The 15,603-nt window shown below is 38.0% G+C and overlaps 1 protein-coding gene across 1 annotated transcript; it reads left to right on the top strand.

The window, feature by feature from the left end:
* Positions 1–2,545: 2,545 nt before the first annotated feature.
* LOC128018310 (tubulin beta-1 chain) lies at positions 2,546–5,318 on the top strand. The gene is made up of 4 exons (XM_052603759.1): positions 2,546–2,742; positions 3,713–3,821; positions 3,919–4,029; positions 4,118–5,318. The coding sequence occupies exons 1-4, from the start codon at positions 2,686–2,688 to the stop codon at positions 5,176–5,178; spliced, it is 1,338 nt and encodes a 445-aa protein (XP_052459719.1). The 5' UTR covers positions 2,546–2,685; the 3' UTR covers positions 5,179–5,318.
* The last annotated feature ends 10,285 nt before the right edge of the window (positions 5,319–15,603 follow it).

Raw genomic sequence — 15,603 nt, 5'->3', positions numbered from 1 at the left:
CAGAGAGAAGACTGTTGTTTCATAAAAAGATTGAAGCTCGTTCTTTATGATTCTGACATGAGGGGGAATAAATTATGACAAAATCACAAGCATAACAATTAAAGTTTGGACACACCTTCTCATTCAAAGAGTTTTCTTTATTTTCATGATTATGAAAATTGTAGATTCACACTGAAGGCATCAAAACTATGAATGAACAGGTGTGGAATTATATATGGAATTATATACATAACAAAAAAGTGTGAAACAACTGAAAATATGGCATATTGTAGGTTCTTCAAAGTAGCCACCTTTTGCTTTGATTACTGCTTTGCACACTCTTGGCATTCTCTTGATGAGCTTCAAGAGGTAGTCACCTGAAATGGTCTTCCAACAGTCTTGAAGGAGTTCCCCGAGAGATGCTTAGCACTTGTTGGCCCTTTTGCCTTCTGTCTGCGGTCCAGCTCACCCCTAAATCATCTGGATTGGGTTCAGGTCCGGTGACTGTGGAGGACAGGTCATCTGGCGCAGCACCCCATCACTCTCCTTCTTGCTCAAATAGCCCTTGATGCCTTCAGTGTGACTCTACAATTTTCATAGTCATTAAAATAAAGAAAACTCTTTGAATGAGAAGGTGCGTCCAAACTTTTGGTCTGTACTGTATATATATGGTGGTGTTGGCGCAGTGGATAAGACACATGTCTTTGGTGTGCGAGACCAGGGTTCAAATCCACTGTGACACACCAATGTGTTCCTGAGCAAGACACTTAACCCCTAGCTGCTCCAGAGGCGTGCGTCCTCTGACATATATAGCAATTGTAAGTTGCTTTATTTATATATAAATAACCATAACCAGAAAGTTGGATTTATGAACATTGAAAGAACTTCACGAAACTGCCACGACTCATTTAATTGCTCTTGTTCTGAATATGATACTCACTGTAATTAACCTGATTTTATCATCATGATTAAGTGTACTGAGACATTTGTAGTGAAACAATAGGAGAACTGTACATAAGTAGTCTCATTTCAGATTATTAAATCCAGAAAGGCATCAATGTGCCATCTACCTCTGCAATCTTATCTGGTCAGGCCTGTAAAATCCTGAGGACTTTGCCCATGATACAGCAGGAGGACTACAGCAGGGCACACTCTCATTCTCTCAGCCTCTCACACCAACTGTGCCAAAGCAGATTATATTACCATGCATTGTATTATTACCATAATAATAGAACTGCACTCAAACCAGAACAGTGTCTGCCTGTCAAACATGAAACCTTAATATAATTACATTATGTTTTCTTCACTTTCACTTTCACTCACACACACACACACACACACAGACACTAATAAACACTTCATCGTTTATTTTTTAGAATAACTGCAAAAGGGCTTCATGTTACTAAAAATCTTAATAAACATCATAATCACGTATGCTGCTTTTTCTCTTTGACAAGAGAACGTTTCTCACCATTTGAAACAGAACTGTGCTTATTTGTGCACTTGTATAATCTAATCTAATATAAAAGCAATGAAATAAGAAAGCAATTTAAGTAAACTTACAAGAGAGGTCATTTTCAATACTTAAAACACACTTACACTTTGTAAGAAAGTGCACTTTGTAAAAATTTTATCCAATTAAATACATTTTTATTTTCAAATATTTTGGCTTTAAAGAAGCACACTTATTTGTTGACTAACATACAAATATGCACATATTATACTTTAACCTATAATTAAATAATAATTAAATTGCATATAATGATGTACTTTCATCCTACTTAAGTGATGCCAAAAACACTAATTATTTATTTAAACTATAATTGCATTTAATTGCAATTATCAAGCATTTATGAGTCTGAAAATATTACATTCAGTTCACAGTATAATATTTCAAAGTATATCATTTACTTAAGTACTCTTTTATAAAGTATGCTTTGAAATGTATGTACTTCTTTTACACAAGGGAGTTTCCGCTCACTCTTTTCTTATGTCAAGTGGGCAGAATTTAATTATAAACCATAGCTGGAAAACAGAGGAAGGAGTCAACTGAAGAGGCCAATATTTGCTACCAAGCCACTAAACAGTGTCTAAAATGCAGGAAAAATTAACATGAATGTTTAATCGCTTTGATTTAACACAGAGAAATTGTAGATAAACACTGTTTGTTTGTTAAATATTCTACAGTATCTTACATAGTTGTGTATTTATGTTATGATATTTAGCCATTACCTACTTCTCTAAATATAATTTTACATTTTACTTCCTTCCTGTAATCAAACTGAGCCACTGAGAGTCTTGGCACGCATAATATTTCTGAAGCATAAACAACCAAGCTTTTGTGTGCGATTTTCACCTTCATTGCAAGACTTGCTTCTCAGCTATGTCAACTATTTTCTTTTCCTTTTTAAAAAAACAAAGTAGCCTACTGCCGTAAAAAAAAAAAAAATCATACGTTGATTTTAAATTTGACTGACAGTCGATGAGGGCTAATCAGCATTCTCGGTCTGGACTGTGATTGGGCAGAAGGACACATCTGGGCGGGCTCTTCAAAGACAGCTAATCGCGAGCTGATACATACACGAACCTTGTGTCTGGGGCGGGGACTGTCAGTCTATTTATATGGGGGAAGTCTCCGACCCCACCGCCAGTTGAAGAAAGAAAAGGGCTTACCACCTTGTCATATCTTCTACCTTAAGAATAAAAATGAGGGAAATCGTGCATCTTCAAGCCGGACAATGCGGTAACCAGATCGGAGCCAAGGTCTGTTTTTTTCTGTAAAACTCATAGTTGTTGGTTTATAATGTAGAGTAACGTTATATAGAAAAATAGCATACTTACTGCGGTATATTAGATTACTGAGATATTTGTTAAACAAATCTATTTTTATTTTATCTCATGTAACGTTATTGTGTTGTGTGCAGTCAATTACGAGTCGCCTAAAGCGGATGATCTGATCTAATCTGAATAAAATTTAGGATACCTACCTATTGCTTCCTCTTTCGAGTTTTATTTTTATTTTACAAATGTTTGTTAAACCTAAGACCACGACATTTAGTAGTATATTTAAATGTTCGTTCCTTCTGTTAGTCCTCACCTGTCTGTCTGGTGTTTCCCTTTGTGAGATTCACTGCACTGCGACAAAAGGAAGTGAAAGATAATTACGGTCTAAACCCAGCCATTGCAATTTTTTTTAATGTTAGAATTACAATAAATATTAACAGGCTAAAGAAAACTTAGACTTGCTAGTTCAAATACATTTATATATATTTAAAAAGAAAATTGGGGCCCGATAAATCGATTAGTTCGTAACGGTGCCGGAAATGGATCTCAGCCAACCGGCGTGCGTGCCGCGCGCGCGAGTTTTGCGCGGGAGGAGTTTAAAGAACGTCGATTGTCTGCAACATTGTAACACATTCTAAACTAATTTAAAATTTAAAACGCGCATTAGACGTACAAAGCACTTTGTATCCATTGTATGGAGACAAACAGCATGTTAATGTGAAACATGCGTTGGAGTTTGTGAACAGTTGACGTCTTTTGGATGACCCACGCGGTGAATATTTGAAAAGCATGGCTTTAGAGAAATATTTCAACTCACAATATAAACAACACATTGTTACTTTTAAATCTTTCATGCATGGATATTATTGTTATTAATTGTTACCTTGTAGTTTTTCAGTCAGTCCTCTGAATTCCAGTCATCTAATATTATTTATAATTTTTGTTTTAGTTCTGGGAGGTTATCAGTGATGAGCATGGTATTGATCCCACCGGCACATACCACGGTGACAGCGACCTCCAGCTCGACAGAATTAATGTCTATTACAACGAGGCATCAGGTATGTCCACATCAAGACTACTGAGTGAGCGCAGATGTTATGGAAAATATATGATTGTAAACCATTGTCTTTTTAACCACGTTTTGTATTCTCATAGGGGGCAAATATGTGCCCCGTGCCGTGTTGGTGGATTTGGAGCCTGGTACCATGGACTCTGTGCGATCTGGACCATTCGGTCAGGTCTTCAGGCCAGACAACTTTGTTTTTGGTAAGTATTGCTGTTTATTTCATTAAATGCTATTTAATAAAATAAATAAGTAAAACTGTGAAATTAAATGCTTTAACTGTTGCAACAGGCCAGAGTGGTGCTGGAAACAATTGGGCTAAAGGCCACTACACTGAGGGAGCGGAGCTGGTAGACTCCGTCCTGGATGTGGTTCGTAAAGAGGCCGAGAGCTGCGATTGCCTGCAGGGCTTCCAGCTCACCCACTCTCTTGGTGGAGGCACCGGCTCTGGCATGGGCACCCTCCTCATCAGCAAGATTCGTGAAGAGTATCCCGACCGCATCATGAACACCTTCAGCGTGGTGCCCTCGCCCAAAGTGTCTGACACTGTAGTAGAGCCATACAATGCCACGCTGTCGGTCCACCAGCTGGTCGAAAACACAGACGAGACCTACTGTATTGACAATGAAGCTCTGTACGACATTTGCTTCCGCACCCTCAAACTCACCACACCGTCATACGGTGACCTCAACCATCTCGTCTCCGCCACCATGAGCGGAGTCACCACCTGCCTCAGGTTCCCCGGCCAGCTCAACGCAGATCTGCGCAAGCTGGCTGTAAACATGGTGCCCTTCCCTCGTCTCCACTTCTTCATGCCTGGCTTCGCTCCTCTCACCAGCAGGGGGAGCCAGCAGTACCGCTCCCTAACCGTACCGGAGCTCACGCAGCAGATGTTCGACGCCAAGAACATGATGGCCGCATGCGACCCACGTCACGGCCGCTACCTCACCGTCGCCGCCATCTTCCGCGGCCGCATGTCCATGAAGGAGGTGGACGAGCAGATGCTCAACGTTCAGAACAAGAACAGCAGCTACTTCGTCGAATGGATCCCCAACAACGTCAAGACCGCCGTCTGTGACATCCCGCCCCGTGGGCTCAAGATGGCCGCCACCTTCATCGGCAACAGCACAGCCATCCAGGAGCTGTTCAAGAGGATCTCCGAGCAGTTCACAGCCATGTTCAGGCGCAAGGCTTTCCTGCATTGGTACACCGGAGAAGGTATGGATGAGATGGAGTTCACCGAGGCCGAGAGCAACATGAACGACCTGGTGTCCGAATACCAGCAGTACCAGGACGCCACCGCAGAGGAAGAGGGCGAGTTTGAGGAGGAGGGAGAGGAAGAGCTGGCTTAAGTCTCTTCATATATAAGTGTTGTTTTCCAGGCTGTATCATTTTGCTCATGTACAAGGAAAAAATATCCAAAGCTCAATTTTCTTTTTCTGTTCTTGCCTCTTATTTGTACAGATGTCATTAAAAGCTTCTTCTGTTAAAATGTCTCTCTCTTCATTTCCGTAATTTTCACTTTGCAAATATGAATGAAATTATCTGAACCCATCCTCATTCTTCACTGGTCACATACAGAGGCAGATCCTTGTCAAACCAGTTGGGATTGCCTCTAGACATCAAATAAACCGATCACATGCAGAAAGTTTATTTACATTACCAGTCTTAAGTTTCAACCGTCACCAATTATATAACCTCCACATATGCAAGTTTTACCATCCTTCTAGTCGTGCATTAAGGCTAGTGCTGATAACATGAAAGAAAATTTAATATGACCTTGATAAATATTGTTTAATCCTTTTGAACACTTGTGTAAATTCATCTATGAATATGAACCTAGATATGAACAATATATACATATATTAAGGTTTTGAAATCAAACTTAATAACATGGGAGTTGGGTAGTGACTGGAAAGGTATAAGATTAGATCTTGTGTTTTTATGTATTCATTCATATGCATATGAGGATTATTTATTTAATATTCCTTAATAAATTGAGTTTTGTATAAACAAGCACAATAAGAAAAGAAGGGAAATTTAAGAATATTTACTCGCTCTCATGTCTTTCCCAAACCTGTAAAACACAAAAGATGATGAAATGAGAAAGTATCCACTGTATAAACAAAAACACATACAATTCTTAAAATATCTAAAAAATAAAAATATCTATATCACAAATGAAATCTAGTCTTCCAGATTTGGAATGACATGAGAGTGAGTAAATGACAATATTAATTTTAGAGTGAACTATATTAAATAATATCAAAGGGTCTTTGAGATGATGAGAAATGCATCAGTCGTGTGTCTATAGTGTCTTTAGCTTCAGTATAATAATGAGGTCATCAGCGGCTCTGTGGCTGTCATGATTACATCCCTTCAAACTGGAAACAAATGGTGGTAACATGGTGATTATGGGGGGGGGGGGTATTCATAGCAGTTACATAACAATTAGTCAGTGTCCATAGTTTCAAAACTAGTAATCCTGAAATACGTTATCTTAATCTTACCACAAACCAAACAAACGATTCATGAGTGTCCTTGTTACATCTTCTCAGCAGATGGCGCTGTGGGACTCTGTTTCCTCTCGTTCTCCCTCAGCAGAAGCAGAGACCAGCTGCACACCCTCATCACATGATCTACAAGATTCTGCTTCTGATAAAACTTGACCGAGAGCAGTACACAATATTATATATTTAAAAAATAATTATAATCCACCTTATTTTTTTTCAGCGCAAAAGTAAGATATTTTCTGCGAATGTGCGAGGTTTCCGAGTAATTAATCGCCAGTGAATAACAAAACATTGCTTGTGCACTAAACGGTAAAACAAACCAGTGTGTTTGATTACAAAATAAATAAATTAAATTAAATTAAATTAAATTAAATTAAATTAAATGATAAGATATGATATGATAAGATATGATATGATATGATATGATATGATATGATATGATATGATTTGATAACAAATGCCAGTTTGCACAATCAGCAGTATATAAGGGACAGTTTTTGTAAAGGTAAAATACTTGGAAAATTACTAAAATAACTGTAAGCCTTACACATTCGTGCTTACGGTAAAAATAAGGGCGATACTGCAGTACCGTATAAGCTACTTTCTAATTATTTTCCTGTACTTAAGAGATATGAAAAAAAACCTAAAACTAAAAGGAATCGTAAGAATGATAACGAAATATTTCAAATGAAGATTAAATAGAAGAAACCGTGAATTTGGTAATTTATTTTGCTGAAATCATGGCAGGAACCAAAATATTTAAATGTGCTGTTCCAGATCTGCAGATTTTACTCCAGTATTTTTGAAACACCTGATTCATAGCATTTGGCGACAATAATAAATCAGAATGATTCAGAATGGAACCAAATGTGTCCTGAGGCTTAACGAGAAGAGACCTCCTGTGACCCTTGACACGTACCCATCCTCCTCTGTCCCTGATCTCTGGGCAGATTACCCTCTCTATGTAGCTGCACGCACTCCTGAATCTGGGGCAGTACATCAGACATGCCCCTTTCCTGGCAATGCAGTGCCAGTTGTCCAGAAAGAACAAACACAGATAGTGCTGCGCTCCAGGCGAGCTCTCTAAGTCATGTGGGTGCAAAGTGCTCATCCAGAATGGAAACGAGGGTCGAGCAGGACGTTCAGGACATCACGTCCTGGAAAACATGCGGCCAGCAGAAAAAGAAGATGGGGACGCGAGTGAGCAGCTCATCTCCAGTGTGACGCAGGGCGGCCGTGGCACGAGATGGTGCTGGGCCCACCGGGGACGCCTGGTTCGGCCGTCACATAGTTAATAAAGTCATATGCCATAAGATCACCTCACGGAGCAGTGACCATCCCATTATCTGGAATTACAACAATCTGCACTAAACTGGCAGGTAAATCTACAGTGTCAATATCAGTGACCTTTCTGACCAACCTTTTTCCACTTTTGTTGTAATTGGTATGAATAAATGAGTATTGAAGTAATTAAATATTCACATCTCAGTGTTTTTTAGGCATTTCGATTTAGATTATATTAAATTATATTAATTTCAGGATTTACTGGGGCCTCCTGGAAGTTTGCGGAGGACCCCTAGCGGTGGCATGAAGAGCTTTTAAATTTAAATCTTTCCATCGCACAAAAGGTCCTTTACAGAGGTTTTTTGTTTCTTTTTCTTTCTTTCTTCAGATTATTAAAAAAAATGGCACTTTTAAAAACCTTAAAGGTTCACTGCATTATTTTTCCGGGTCAGTGATGTAAATTTCTGTATTAAAATACATTTCATTTTTTAAAATTTGTTTATTTAAAACATTAAGTAATTTTACATTGTTGCCTTTTATTATTATTATTCATTTTATAATTTAAAAAAATATATAATTGTATTTAATTGTATTATTTTAACAAACTGCTTTAATTAGTAATAATAAAACACTCACTCACTCACTCACTCACTCACACACACACACGCACACACACACAACATGCAGGACACATATCAGATAACCTGACCTTTATATGACAGGGTTTGTGTAGGTTGTGATAGTGTAAAGTGGTGCAACTCACCAAAACCCTAATATTCAATAATTAATAATTATTATTAATAATAATAAATAAAAAATGCAAACTTTTTATACCTTGAAAAGTATATTTAAATAATTATATATATATTTTTATTTTTATTTATTATAAATATATATTTGTTATTTTATTTATTTTTGAAAATAATGAGATGCATATATGCACATGCATTGTTGAAAACCATATAAAATCAACAGCAATTTAAAGGTTGCATTTCCAAGAACTTGGCACATGTTTTTACATAAAAAATAAAAATATATATATATATTTTACCCTTTTCCTTATCATGGACACTCTTACATGTCATTGATCTCATTGTTATAAGCAACATTCAAGGAAATTAAACCAGTTAACCTGGCAAAAAATTATCAAATTATTCAAAAGCAAAAATGTCAGGATTAGACAACATTTGACAGAAGGACAGCGTACAGCTGAGATTCTCTAGTGAGCCAGTGTTTATGAGATTTACATGTACCTGTTGTTGTCCGGGTCAGACCATATTTAGTTCCAGTGTCTTTAACAGTCATCTGGGACTCCTGCATGGGTACAACTAAATACTCCACATGCAGGCGTGTTCAGAAAAGAGTTCGGTGTGTTTGTCTAGAGCTTCCAGAGTAATATCAGGCTACTTTACACTGCAATTGAGCTATATATTATAAAGAGGTATAAACAGTTTTTACGGCTTTTAATTTGAAGGTTCTTCTTAAAATTTTCAGAAAAATACACTCACTAGCCAATTACTGTGGGTTATGATTCATAAATGATGTCCTCGCACACTGTACTAGACGTGTCATGCTTTCAAAAAGAATAAATTGTTTTTAAAGTTACAAAAATAAAGAAATACATAAAAAACGTCTTTACATTAGCCTATATAACAAACTATGAATGCAAATGTCATTTTCCTTAAATAAATATAGTATGATCCACAAAAATTAACAAAATGAAGTTGCATTTGTTTGCAGCTGCCACTGGCTTTAATATTTCGTAGGCTACTGTATGTTAGACGCCACATTCAATTAAATGCAGATTAACGAGGTTGTGAGGGATAGACAATGGCATGCCCTGTAAAGGTCCCAGATCAGGTAATTTTCACAAATCTCAAAACAATAATAATAATAATAAAATAAAATTATTGAAACACTTTTCAAGAAAGACGTTTCGTCATCTGACCAATCGCTATGCTACTGAACGTTCTTTAATCTCTTATATCCTCGTTTTTCATTCCTGTCAAGGTTCATATTAAATATACAATTGATTGAACAGATATCAGCAATTTATATTTTTAACTATTGATTAAACACCTTCATATCTAAAGCAGTGAATGCCGTGATTGGATGATTTTAATTTAAAAGAACCAATAAAATCCTCAAATAAACTCCTCTAACTAGACCTCTAATGACCACTAGGGGGCATCGTTATACTTATTTATAACAAGGGCATCATATGGCCTGCAAAACCAGTCCAAAGTCTTTATATTCTTTTGTCAGAAATGATTAGATGCTGCTACCATGTGTGTGAATGACTCACTGAATGCATTTTAAACTGTGATAATTAATGAATCATTAATATTCTGAATGTATACATCACTCACAGAGCTTTTAAAGTAAGCTAATTATTATTTAATGCAGGGCAGATAAAGACTCGACTGATTTCAAGTGCACTAGTCTGTATTCAGCATGAAACACAATTTTGGTATCCTACAGTGTGCCAAAATGTTACTAAAACAACTTGATATGAGTTGGGAAATGTTGCACTGCACATTGTTCTGAAGGGTCCTTTCTGAACTAAACTGGACTCTCTTATTAGAATATATTTATTAAAACTATTACCCTCCATATTTAAATGATTGACCTTTATTTGCAAAGGGGCTTAATTTTTTTTTTTTTTTTTTTTTTTTGCATATTGTTTTGGAAAATACCATGAGAGTGCATGACGAAAAGAAGTCATCAGGAGCAAAAGACTGAGAGCAGTCGTCAAATTCTTCACCGGTCCACTTTAAAACGCTGCAAACAATCAGTGATTATTTTCTCATTTCTCCGCCTCTGTGGTTTACGGGTAGTTTTAAAAGGTTTTTAATTTCCTGTGGAGTGTAGGGTGCTCAGATGTGTCGGTGTGCGCGCGCGAGGGACTTGTGTTTCTGTTTTTACAGCGTGCTGTGCTCAGCTCTGGGGTCGTGTGTCACGGAGGATTTTAATACGGAGCTCATTTCCTGAAGCAGCTCAGATAGAGATCAAAGCCTCTGCTTGCTCTTACTGCCGAGTGTGGGACAGTCTGGGAGGTGTGTGGGTCCGCTGCACGTTTAAACCTTGCTCCACACCTCTTGTGTCATCAGCTTTCTCTCATATTGGGCTCATATCGTTCATGTTAGTACTCTCTCTGCTCTAAATCAGGATAATTCAGTTTAAGCACTGAATGACACAACTGCACCGGCATGTCCTTCCTTATTAGCCTAGATGGACTCTGGCTCAGCGCACTGACTGCAGAACGTTTTTACATCTTACGCTACAGACTGTAGGCCTAAAACTGACTGAACTTTACATAGCAACACTGGGAGGCTTTATATTTTGTATATGCCAATATTCTAGTTCATAGAAATCTGAATAAGACAGTGGCATATAGTCTATTGTCATGTAAACACACAGGATCTTACTGAATTGCACACAATCTACATTGTACCTTTTTTATGTGTACAACAGCCGGTCATTGGAGCATTACCAATAAAGGGACAACTTTGGATTTTATTTAACACTTTACATAGAATCTAATGCACCAGGTTATTGAAGACTACTGTATTGAAGATGAGGCTTTTCACATTGTACTCAGTTTTACCTGTGAGCTTAGTTAATGGGGACTGCCTTGACACTATACTGTTACATATTGTCTGTAAAAACGAACACCAAAACGACACATTTTTTGAGATAACACTTTTAAATGCATTGCATAGCTTTAATGATTTTATTGAATGCACCCTTTTTTCATTCACTGTGATTTCTGAAATGGGTTAGCAGACATCAATAATGTTTTTGTGACACAGAGGGAGGGAAAGAAAGGAGGGTATAAAAGAATGAGTGAGTACACCTCGCCGGCTGAGCATGTCTGATTTGATACAGAGAAGAGCAGGGAGTCACTGCAAATAACAGGATGTTTTTATTGTATTGTGCCAATGGCGCCTTCCAATTTCCCTCCTCCCCGTACACCTATCACTTATTTTAAACCCCTGCCTCTCACAGTTCATCTTTTCCCCCTCTGAATCACTCTCTTCTTAAATTGGAGTATGGCATTGAACGGAAGAAAAGAGGGGAAATTTTCCTTGTGTCATTACTTTAAAAATAGGGATGAGACAGAAAGAGAAAGAGGGTAATTTAGCGGTTTGAGACTTGCTGCTAGGCTAATGGCCTCGCTAGGCCTCAAGCACTAAGCTCAAACAATAGCTAAGTCTTCCTATTGACACATTAAGAGCAGGATCAAGAGAACGAAAGAGAAATGTAATGTTTAAAAGATGAGAAGTGACATGGGGAGGTAGTATAAGGGCTAGGCACAGGTCAGCGATTGAAACACACATAGCACCTGATAGAAAAAGAGCTCTTGCCAGGGGAGGCTACTTTAAACAAACCCCTTGTGAAAAAGAAGTGAGCTTAATTATACTGAACGTGCACTTGTATTCTTCAAACATACGACAAACGTATCCCACAGTGTATCCTGGTGCCATTCCATCCAAGTAAACGTGATGAAAAAAGAAAACAGGAGTCATCAGGCCAGACAACCTTTTTCCGTCTTCCAAGGTCCAGTTCCATTGTTGTCTGCCTATTCTAGGGGTTTCAGCTGTGGACAAGGGTCATCATGGGCACGCTGACCAGTCTGCACCTACACAGACCCATCACTGAAACTGTCTCCACATAGACCTTCTACCATCGATGAGCCTTGGATGCCCTACAATCTGTCTCCAGTTCCTGGTTTGACTCTCAACGGACCACTGTTGGTAGGTTCTCACAAATGCTGACCAGAGGCACCTAACAAGCCTCGCAGTTGCAGAGTTGGTCTGATACAGTTGTCTGGCCACAACAGTTTGTCAAAGCCATTTAGATATTTTTGTTCCTGCCCATTTCTCCTGCACCAACACATTGACCATATGAATTACTAGTGTTGGTTCTGAGTCTACCTTGTCAAGTCTGAGTAGAGTCCTAGTCTTTAACCAACATTTTACTTTTTTTTTCATCTTTCATTTTTCACATGATGTGGATTTATGTGGTCAAAATGTCAGAGTCCAAGTTCATTCATAATTGCAGTCCAAGTCCAAGTCCACTTGAGTCTGAGTCCAAGTATCCCAACTTTATAAATTAAACAGACCTTCACATGTGACCTTGTTAGGAAATAATTAACAATATGCACTTCAACTATGAGTGATTATAATGTTTTGACTCATTAGTGTATACTTTTATATCATTGAAAATTATATAATTTTACATTTATGGAAATGAGTCTTAATATGAAAACGTTTGTTGAAGGTGCATCATTTTAGCAAAAATAAAGTTAAGTTTCAAGGTTTTGGAAACAGTCCAAATGTTTGTCCAAAGACCTTCACTATTCAGTGTAAATTTGCAAAAGTAAAACTTGCATAAACCTGGCCTCTTCCTTGTTCTCTCTGGTGTTGACAGTGAGTTGAAGGTGACTGCAGGAGAGCTAACATAGGATTGGTGTGTGCGATTACCCAGCGTCCCACTCCTCTTCACCGGAGCAGCAGGACAGTAGCGGTCATCCAGACGCTCTCTCAGGCCTCCATTACTCTCGCAGTGTGAAGCCAGGCCACTGAATGGAAGAAATTACACTGAATCTTCCAGTCATTTAAAATGCCGATCGCACCTTATGGTCCGATCCCCTCCAAGCATGAAAAGACACAGCTCTTTCTTGGTCGCCAACTATCCTTCTGCCATTCAATCACGCACACCGGCCCAAACAAAGGACAGGCTTTTCTCTTTGATTCTTCTGAAGCACATTAAATGGTCCCGTTTTGTCCCCTACAGCACAGAATTGATGCAAACTGGTGGCATCCCAATTATTGTCTGCTTGCAGGATAAAACTCTCATACTCTACTACCAAACACACACACACACACACACACAAAGAGCCTGCCTGGTAGATTGCAGGCATTGATGCTGTACCTTTATATCTGTGGGCCCAGCAGGACCAGCAGTTTGGGTAGTTAAGGGGAAATCGGGGATCCTTAGGTGGAAAAAGCTTTTATTGATCTCCAAACCCTTTATTTTATTATGGACCAGGTTTTACAGAACCTAGGGACATTTTCAGGAGAATCTTTGGCTTGCACAAGCTTCTTGCCAGTGGATTTTATAACTGCTAAGGAATGTAAGAAAAAAAAAGTTTGGCTACAGTTTAGATTAAAATAGTTTAAAACCCTACAACAACAAACGATTTACATACACCATTCACACTGACTAATACAACACTTTTGAAATCTGAACACCCAATTAGACGGTACATTTTTTGAAAATTGAAAGTGTTAAAATTGTTCATGAAACAATTTCTATTGTTAGTACATTACTATTTAGTGGCTAGGGTGTACTGAGTGGTTGTTGTGCAGCTGTTGTCTTGAGTGGTTGTGAGTACTTGGCTGTGCAATTTCTATCAAGTAATTTTGCCAAGTAAATCTGATCACTTAGAAAAGTAAAAGCACATCTCACTTTAACAGTTTGCACAATTAGAGGTGTCATTCATATCTGTTGGATACATTAGAACTAAGGTGGGTTTTGAAAAACTAATAATGCTTGGCTTAAACAAACACATCTAAAAAATGTATACATGTTCAACTAATGATAAATCCCATTAGCGATTATGAGTGCTTCTGTATGTGAAGAGGTTATATAATAATCATCCCGCTCTTTAAGCTGTGAACTCCTAAACACTCCAGCGGGCTTCATGCTGCTTTATTTTTAATAGACAGCGGTACACAATAAGTGTGTCCTCTCAGTTAGCCCACACATCACATGGTCAACACATTTGGCACCACTGACAGTGTTTCAACCTCTGTTTATATCTTCTTTCCAAAAACTGTTGTCAAAGTATGGTTATGTCATTGAGATGTCACTTGTGAGCAAATCTTGTACTTCCAGAGGGAGTCCTGCTCCAAGTGGTGAGCAAGTACTTTTTTGAATGAGATGAATGGGAATGCTAACGCATAGCTTTCTCCAGGTATTACATGCTTAGATCAAACTCTCAACCTGTTTCCCATGTGAAACAGAAGCTGCACGAGCTGTCTGTTAACATGATGGAGTGATAAGAGTTAGAGAGGCGAACAGGAAACTCACACTGGTTGTTAGATGGTGATAAGATAACAGCAATCCGAATAGCCAGCAATAAGGACTCCATGAAGATTTCCACTAGATTTCATAGAATCGGAAAAGACAACAGTTTTATACAGTACAGACCAAAAGTTTGGACACACCTTCTCATTCAAAGAGTTTTCTTTATTTTCATGACTATGAAAATTGTAGATTCACACTGAAGGCATCAAAACTATGAATTAACACATGTGGAATTATATACATAACAAACAAATGTGAAACAACTGAAAATATGTCATATTGTAGGTTCTTCAAAGTAGCCACCTTTTGCTTTGATTACTGCTTTGCACACTCTTGGCTTTCTCTTGATGAGCTTGATTGGGTTCAGGTCCGGTGACTGTGGAGGCCAGGTCATCTGGCGCAGCACCCCATCACTCTCCTTCTTGGTCAAATAGCCCTTGATGCCTTCAGTGTGACTCTACAATTTTCATAGTAATGAAAATAAAGAAAACTATTTGAATGAGAAGGTGTGCCCAAACTTTTGGTCTGTACTGTAAATCTATTAATTAACAGTAATTGTTTATTGTTGTAAATGTTTACAAAAATAACATTTTGTAAAAATATGAAATATACAAATATATTTGTATGTTCAAAGACATGTTTTACTCTAAAACTGTGAGAAAAGAAAAGCCCTAGATCTAAACAAGTTGTGTTTCAAATTTGAAGATAATAATAATAATAAAAAATGTCTTTCACTGAAATTTTGTTTGGGCAAAGTAGATTAGAAAAGAATAGAATTAGAATAGAGAGTGCTAGAGTTAGAGGGTCAAATAAAGATGGAAGAGATGGGTTTTAAGCTGATTCTTGAAGATGGCTAAGGACTCAGATGGCTGCTCGGATTGAGTT

The sequence above is a fragment of the Carassius gibelio genome, chromosome A8 (assembly GCF_023724105.1).
Source record: "Carassius gibelio isolate Cgi1373 ecotype wild population from Czech Republic chromosome A8, carGib1.2-hapl.c, whole genome shotgun sequence".
Taxonomy (NCBI): Eukaryota; Metazoa; Chordata; class Actinopteri; order Cypriniformes; family Cyprinidae; genus Carassius; species Carassius gibelio.
This window is presented reverse-complemented; position numbering and strand designations above follow the sequence as displayed.